Source organism: Cornus florida, unplaced genomic scaffold (genome assembly GCF_030987335.1).
Source record: "Cornus florida cultivar Cherokee Brave unplaced genomic scaffold, ASM3098733v1 CherokeeBrave_3.0.0_Hap2_Chr02, whole genome shotgun sequence".
Taxonomy (NCBI): Eukaryota; Viridiplantae; Streptophyta; class Magnoliopsida; order Cornales; family Cornaceae; genus Cornus; species Cornus florida.
In genome coordinates this window covers 9,239,354-9,248,397 of record NW_026775572.1, presented here as the reverse complement: position 1 = coordinate 9,248,397, position 9,044 = coordinate 9,239,354, and the positions used below count along the sequence as shown (strand labels likewise).

At 36.9% G+C, this 9,044-nt stretch overlaps 1 protein-coding gene across 1 annotated transcript; it reads right to left on the bottom strand.

Moving 5' to 3' along the window:
* Positions 1-6,339: 6,339 nt before the first annotated feature.
* LOC132295622 (putative F-box protein At1g55070) lies at positions 6,340-7,551 on the bottom strand. Its single transcript, XM_059793931.1, has one exon. It carries the CDS (start codon positions 7,549-7,551, stop codon positions 6,340-6,342), a length of 1,212 nt encoding a protein of 403 aa, XP_059649914.1.
* Positions 7,552-9,044: the final 1,493 nt, after the last annotated feature.

The window sequence follows — 9,044 nt, the reverse complement described above, 5'->3', positions numbered from 1 at the left end:
GTTTATTAAATTAGATTTTATTTTTATTTTTAATGGTTAAAGGTGTTATTTATTAAATTAGGTTTTTGTTTTTTTAGAATTCACTCGTTTGTATCTCAGCCTTTTGTTACTTTATCTGGGATGATGACGAGGGTATGTAATAAACCTCAGGGTATTTCTACACCGTTGGGACAGTCATTTTACATGAGAGTGATGGGCCTGTGGCCTGTGACACTAGATATTGGTAGACTCAGATTTCTAGCCAATCTTCTAGTCCTGGACATGCACATATGACGTGATACTAGGGATGGATTGGTTATCACTGCCATGCTCAAGTTATTTGTTTTAGATGGGTCTATTGTGTGCACCATACCTGGTCAGGATAGGTACCTCATTGCTATGCCGCGTTCTAACGGGGTCACTAGCACCTATTGGTTCATATGGGGGAGGAAACGGAAGAGGGGACTACTGTATCATTGGATAACATACCAATTGTATAGGATTTTCCGGATGTATTTCAGGAGATTCCAGGGTTGCCGCCTAGTTGCGAGATCGACTTTGTGATAGACTTAGCTCCAAGCACTACGCCTATTGCTAGGGCACCGTATAGGATGGCACCAGTGGAGATGCGAGAGCTGAGGGATCAGATTCAGCAGCTACTCAGCCAGAGTTTTATCCGTAGGAGTACTTCACCCTGGGGAGCACCTGTCTTGTTTGTGAAGAAGAAGGATGGTTCGCTTCGCCTATGTATAGATTATAGGGAGTTAAACAAGGTTACGATTCGTAATAAGTACCCTTTAGTCAGGATTGATGATCTTTTTGATCAATTGAAGGGAGTTACCTATTTCTCTGAGATTGATTTGCGGTCTAGATATCATCAATTTCGGGTTCGGGAGCAAGATGTTTCGAGGACAGCGTTTCTCACTAGATATGGATCTTATGAGTTTCGGGTGATGCCATTCGGGTTGACTAATGCACCAGTGGTTTTCATGGATTTAATGAACAGAGTCTTTAAGGCTTACTTAGATTAATTTGTCATTGTCTTCATATATGACATTTTGATTTACTCGAGGTCAGAGGATGATCATGCTAGGCATCTTCGAATAGTTTTGCAGACGCTTCGTGAGCAACAGTTGTGTGCCAAGTTCGAGAAATGTGAATTTTGGCAGCGGGAGATGAAATTTCTAGGTCACATGGTGTCAGAAAGGGGAATAACGATGGATCCGGCCAAGGTTTTAGCGGTGGTTGAGTGGGGACAACCTACTTCACCTATTAAGATTCGGAGTTTCCTCGGTTTGGCAAGATATTCAAGAGATTCATCCAGGGGTTCTCCAAGATAGCGGGGCCGCTCACTCATTTGACTAAGAAGGGTGTACGGTTAGTGTGGGATGAACATTGTAGAAAGCTTTTGATGAGCTGAAGACTAAGTTGATTTCTGCACCGGCTTTGTTTACCTCACAGAGCGGGATAGAGTATCTGGTCTACACGGATGCTTCGTTGCAGGGTCTTGGATGTGTTTTGATGCAGGAGGAGTGACCGATTTCATATGGAACTCGGAAGCTTAAGCCTCATGAGATTAATTATCTAACACATGATTTGGAGTTGGCAGCTGTGGTATTTGCCTTATGTATTTTGAGGCATTATTTGTTGAGTGAATCCTTCAGGTTGTTTAGCGACCACAAGAGTTTACAGTACTTGTTCACTCAGTGGGAGCTGAATATGAGACAGCGCAGATGGTTGGAGTTTGTAAAAGACTATCACTTTTTTATACAGTATCATCCAGGGAAAGCGAATGTGGTGGCGGATGCACTCAGTCGCCGACCTGTTGGTAGTCTTTCTGCTCTATTCGCTACTAAGTGGAATGCTTTGAGGACAGTGGATGAGTTGTCGGATGTTTTCATGGCTTGTATGGTAGTTACACCTTCTATCATTCACAAGGTTTTGAAGGTAAAACTCACGAATCAGCAGTGCATTGACAAGGTTGCAGAGATAGCTTCCGGAGAGGTTCTATTCTACTATGTTGGGGCTGATGGAGGTTTAAGGTACAAGGGACGGTTAGTGGTACCTTCTGCTGATGAGTTAAGGAAGGATGTGATGACTGAGACTTACCATTCTGAGTTTTCTGTTCATCCAGGAGGAGATAAGATGTATCAAGATATGAAGCGACAGTTTTGGTAGACAGGTATGAAGAGGGACATTGCTCTTTTTGTTTCGCAGTGTAGTACTTGTCAGATGGTTAAGATTGATCATCAGAGGTCGCCAGGAGTTCTACAACCATTACCAATACCGGAGTGGAAATAGGAGAGTATTTCTATGGATTTCGTGGAGGGATTGCCTAATTCCTTCAAGGATTACAATTTCATTTGGGTCATCGTGGATAGGTTGACTAAATCAGCTCACTTCTTGCCTATTCGCACTGACTTCACTTTGGAGCAGTTGGTGAGACTTTATATTACTAAGATTGTGAAGTTGCACGACATTCCATTGTCTATTATATCGCATAGGGATTCGAGCTTTGTGTCAGGATTTTGGAAGAGTTTTCAGCAGGCTTTGGGTACAGAATTACACCTTAGTACTACTTATCATCCTTAGACTGATGAACAGACTGAGAGGGTGAATCAGATCATGGAGGATATGCTTAGTTCGTGTGCTCTTGATTTCAAGGGCCACTAGGAGGATTATTTACCGCTTGTGGAGTTTGCTTATAACAATAGTTTCCAGAAAACTATTGGGATGGCACCATTTGAGGTGTTATACGGCTACCCGTGTCGATCGCCTGTTTGTTGGCTAGAGGTTGGCGAGAGCAGATTCTTGGGTCTTGAGTTCATCAAGGATACTTCTGAGAAGATAGCTCTTATTCGGGAGCGCATGCGCACTGCCCAGAGTAGGCAGAAGAGTTATGCGGATCGTCGCACACATACTTTGGACTTTCAGGTTGGGGATCAGGTTCTACTCAAAGTGTCTCCCATGAAGGGTGTCATGCGCTTTGGGAAGAAAGGGATGTTGTCTCCGCGGTTTGTCGGTCCTTTCATGATTACGGATCGAGTTGGAGCTGTCGCTTATCGGTTGGCACTTCCGGATCATTTGGATCGTGTGCATAATGTGTTCCATGTTACGAAAATTCCTACGAGATGAGGATCGGTATCAGCATATCGATATTGGGGAGATTGAGTTGCAGCCGGATGCAACCTATTTGGAGCCACCGTGTCGGATTGTCGACCATCGGGATCAAATCCTTCATAATAAGGTTATCCCTTTGGTTCATGTTCAGTGGAGTCATCACAATGAGACTGAATTTACTTGGGAACGGGAGGATGTCATTCGCTCGCAGTTTCCTGAATTATGGGAAGAAGGTAAGAGCGAATTCCGAAGACGGAATTCCTTTTGTTAGGGGGGAAGAATGTAATACCCCTAATTTTAAAAGGATAGTTCTGGAATTTATTTAATTGTTAAATTTCATTTTAATTTATTAATTGTGCATTATTTAAATTACTTGTGTTATGTGGTTGTTTTATTTAATTATTTTATTTAATTGCGTATGTATTTAATTAAATGGTTTTGTTTTTATGTTATTTGATTAATTATTTGAATCTCATGTTTATTTAATTGGATTTTATTTATTTTAGTTGTTTATTAAATTAGATTTTTTTTTTTTAATGGTTAAAGGTGTTAGGTTTTTGTTTTTTTAGAATTCACGTATGTAGCCGACGTATATCTAACATGGGTTGGTCTGTGGGCCGAGTAAGTTAGTTTAGGGTTTAATTGAACCTAGGATTAGTTTGGCCTATAAATATACGTATAAGGTTCTGCCAAGGGTTTTAGAACCCTACTCATGACTGTGGAGGTAGAGAAGGAACAGAGGAGAATTACAGTAAGGATTGCCGGAAACCTTAGGAAGACGGTGCTAAGATTTTGGACCAAAGTCTTACAGGCAAGTTCTAATCCTAACTCTTTCCCTTTGCTCGCGTTCTTTACATTCTTAACACAACTTCAGGAGTAAAGAAATATAAACATTAATCTGGTTTGCATGTCTGAGGTAATTAAATCAATATGTACTTCATGTAGCGTAAACTTGGTTGTTTTGAATTTTCTTGCTTAATTTATTATTTAAATTGACGACGAATTATTGAATAAGGAACTGAATTAAGTCTGGAACACATTGGGTAAACATTAAAATAAGTCTGGGTTTCATGGTTGATTTGTTTAAACAGTAAACGTTGATGAACTGTAAGTTGCTTGTTTTAAATCCTTATTGCATAGTTCGGGTTGCAATTGTTGTCGATTATTAAACAAAGGGTTTAATTATTTCTTAAACACCTTGGAGTCTAGTTCAGATCTTAGGAACCTTAGGTAAGGAGGACAGTTCATCGAGAAGACGCCGGACTCAAGGAAAGTGAAGAAAACGACATCACCAACCGAGCCGACTAAGTTGGGAACTTAGCTGGCTCAGTTGGGAATTTAGCCTGCTTCCTTGTTTTCTTTATTTTTTTTATTTTTCTGCTATTTCCAACGAGGTTGGGCTACTGTGAATGGATTTTTGGGTTTTTAGACTTAAGTTAGAGACTGTAATGGTAGGTTTCGGATGGTTTAGAAGTGTGGTTTAAAACACAAAGGTGTACTCAATTCTAGATTGTTAGAAATTTGAATAACAAGAATTTCTTAACAACTTACCTACACTGAATTTGGCTATGGATGTTTAAATTGCTGGGACTTAATTTAGCAATTTTCTATCAAGGATTATACGTCTCTAATTATGTATCAATGATGTAAAATATGCATGTCAAATTCTATATTTTTGTCATGTTTAGTGAGGATTAATTGATGTGTAGCTTTTTATCATTTATATCATCAATTAATGGGTTGGTATAGTATAAGCATGATAGATTGTCTATTTTTATTATGCTTGTCATGAAATTGATTGATGTATCTCATTATTTAGATTTATCAGTTACTGGAGTAAGCATGTTAGTTTATATTTCTATGTATGCTTCTTTTGGTTCAGTTTGCTATATGCATTGACTAGGTATTTTTGGAACAATTGAAATTTATATTTACATAGTTATATTATCAATTGTTGTAGTTATGGATTAGTTTGATATTTACATTCCTTATCTGTAATGTCAACTACTGGATGGATGGATGGTATGCACCGGTATGGGACGGTGACATACGAGGGTTGGTTTAGCTCAAATTGCTAAGTCATACCTATTTTGGAATAAGGGTACGGGTTTTAATAAATAGAGTTATCCTTATATGTTAGTCTGTGCGGCTGATTACACTGAACAACTAAACTGGATTTCTTACGGCTGGATGGGAACGGATTTTAAATATATTTTTATGGTACCACGATATGAGCCTGAGTCTCAGAATCGCTTGTCAGGGAGCGTATATGCATGGGGATGCATAACTGGTTACGATGGTTTGATGTGTACCCTACTAGGTCTAGGTAGTCATGCCCACCTTAGGTGCGCTTTGCATGGTACCTACTAGTCAGGTTGAGATGGGCCTGTAGTCTAGTGAAAGTCCTGTAGTGTGAATATATATATATATATATATATATATATATATCTACGGACTATTTAGTTATTGTTGAGTTGGTTAGAATGTATATGCGTATCGAGTCTCCGCTTGGATTGTAGTAGGATAGAACTTATTCGTGGGTCTGACCCACTCCTATTTTTCAGGTGTACATCAGTTCTAGGCTTGAGCTTGTTCGTGCTGGGCAAAGAAGGTCGCTCATTCTTCCGACTACGTAGGATCTCTCTCCATGAGTTAATTATGGATTTCTTCTAGTTTTATTTTAGTTTGGTTTCTTGTTAGGGGTCCACTGGATGGATTCCCGAGTTGTACCTTTGCAGGTTTTAAGTTGGATTATTATAACTTTATTATGTGGGTTTTTAAGTATTAAATTTCAAGGATCATGTTTAAGTATTCTTTTAAGCTTTTAAACTTGTATTTATTAAATTCATTTTTGTCATCTGTGTTCGTTTAAATATTAATTGTTTGATGTTCTCTCGGGTTTGGGCCTGAGCCTGATCAACCTGTGTCTCGGATCCGAAGGGTATCACATGATGTGAGACCTTGCATACATTGAGATTTTTTTAAGGCTTGCTTGAAAATATCACAATAACAGTATAACAACAATGGCAGCAGTAACAACACAACAATAACAACAAAAGCTAGCTATATAATCTGCATGCGTATGAAAGAAATCGCCACCCATGTTTTCGTTTCTTGAATGTATTATAGAAATATAAATACATCAAATTCTAGGAGCACCATTTTTCAAAAACAGGCTCACAACTACATCACAAAACAGCACCACAAAACCTTTTAAAAAAAAGTAGCAGAAAAAGGTTTTCAATTCCAACCAACTAGACTATTGACATGAGTAATCTTCCTACTAGAACGATAATAACATTCTTTCACTTCCGGAGTCCTACCCACAATGGCTTTCAACTCCTGGCTCCTCAAGTTGTACAAGTACCAGCCCTTTCCCTCAAAAAATTTCCAGCGATTTATATCTTTATCATGCCAAATGATCATCAATTCATGATTCCCCATCATTTGAATTGGGTAAAATGAATCTTCCACTAAGAAACTGTACATAGTACGAGGCTTACCAACAATGGAAAGAAGGCATATTGTATGTTTCTTAACCCAAATATGGTTAGCCAGATCCTCCAACATCCATAACTCTAATTCCATATCCGTGGCGGGACTTGAGAAGTAGATGGATCCCTTCATCTCTAACAAGTTGCAATTTATCAGTCTGACCCGTTGGCGATAGGAATCTGATTTTGGTTGACATGGCAAGCTTATTCCTGGCCTAAATTCCTCTCTAGCAATGTCCATTGATTGAACAAAAGGTACTTGTAAAGGATTATCATAAGTGTATGCTAACCAATGCAATATCCCATTCACACTGATGGGATTGAAACCCCCTTGCGGGCAAAATGCGGATGGACTGATCAATTCCCTCCATTCGACGCTGCCCCTATCAGCATCATTGTCGACAGTAATTATGTGGATATTGTCATGGATAATAATACATGGATTACCAATAAAAAGAACCACTTTATATTTTTGAATTGAAGCATCATGTACTATGAAAAAATTGCCCCACCGAATCTCCCTGTTATTTAAAGTTGGAGGTAACAACTTTTGACTGCCAGTAATAGGATTATGAACACAAAACTTTGTTTGTCCAGATATATAACCTTCAAGAAGTAATAAACCATCAGTAGAGTCATCAATATGGAGGTAACCTTTGGGAATACGTATAGGAAAATCTGTGGAGTCTTGGTCCTCAAAATCCGAAAGAAGCAAGCGATCGGATTGTAAATCTGCGGCTGTGAAGATGAATGAGGGCTTGGATTGCCATATGTGAAGATGAGAACTGATAAATTCGGGATGAGAGATGATGGTTTTCCACAATTTACAAACTAGTTTGAATCTAACGAGTGATTCAGCAGCTACTCTTGTTAGTATCTCATACATGATATCTCTAGGCAGCCTATTGAAGGAGGAGCTGTCCTTCTTGCCATTGCTTTTACTGTTTCCGCATCCCATGCTATGCTGCTTACAATTTTTCCTTCTGGGAGTAATGAATAAAAAGACAAAGAGTCTCTTTGAGATTCTCAAAGAGTATTTTAAATTACTTACTGAAATAATGGAGGTAGTAGTAATGACTTATTCACAAAGTTAAGATATGCCATAAGGAAACCATATATTTCTAATTCTAATAATAAAGAAACTGCCTTTAAAAATTTAAGATACCCACCCTATGGAAACCATTTATTTATAGTACAAGTATCTGGCCCAACCGTAGAGATTATTAATTTTTTTTTTTTTTTGGGATAAGGCCTCCTGTTTTTTGGGATTGCACTCCATTAGTCCATTTACCTTTTTCTTTTAAAGGAAATGACAAGAATGTTCTTCAATTCATTAATGGATCATCCCTTATTTTATAATTTCATAAAAATCCTTTACAAAAATTCAACTTTTTTTTACCTCCTTTACTAATTTTTTTTCTTTCTTAGTGCTATATATATATATATATATATATATATATATATATATATATTTAATAGAGATTTTTTTTTTTTTTTTTTTTTTTTTTTTTGTGTACAATCGAAATAGATAATTTATTCAACAAAGTTAACTTATTGGAAACTTATTTTTTGGTAATTTTTTATGGGTACAGTAAAAAAAAAAAAAAAAATTTATTCAATATAAATAATCTCTTTTTTGGGGGTCTTATCAAAAGAAATAATTTATTCAATAGAGATAAAAAAAAAAAAAAATTTAATCTTCTATTTTCGTACTTTTGTTTTTTGGGGATCTCGACAAAAGAGGTAATTTTTAGATAAATATATTTTTTGGGGTTTTTTTTTTTTTTTTTTCCTATCAAAAGATATAGTTTTTTTTTTGGTTAGGTCAAAAGAGTCAATTTAATCAACATAAATATATTTGTCCCGTAAAAAAAAAAATTTAATTTATTAAATACTAGATACAAGGAGAGGAAATTTGAAAGGGCAATTGTGTCATTTAAAAAGTAATAATCATTTGCTTATAAAGTTAGGGTTAGAATTGTCATTTCATTTAAGATTGTAGTGAAAAATGTACAAAAGTGGAGTGCATTTTTTTTTTTTTTTTTTTTGCTTACAATAAGGTGTTGGCCTCCAGGCGCGTGTGGTATCCGGTCTCACATGTACCGGTCAATTATTAAAAAATTCTCCAAAGCGGTCCCAAAAGACCTCCAGAATGTGGTTAGGTTATCTTCTTGGAATTAATATCAAGGAATGTGTATTTTTTTTTTCACAGATGGAGATAGGAATCAGTTTAATTGATGCTCCATCTTGGATACACTTTGGTTGCTGCTCCATTTTGGATTGGCATTTGCCCACTTTGCAATTTGATTTCTGTTTCATGTGGTAGGAAGGAAGAAAATTGAATGGAATTGATATAAGAAAAGATGAATGAGATATCCATAGAGAATAAATAATATTTTTTCGTCTTTTTTTTTTTTTTTATTGTATGGAAAAATAAGAGACCTTATTATC

Bases quoted from the DNA above. Each gene is read 5' to 3' on its own strand.
- LOC132295622 (XM_059793931.1), bottom strand. From the start codon at position 7,551: ATGGGATGCGGAAACAGTAAAAGCAATGGCAAGAAGGACAGCTCCTCC.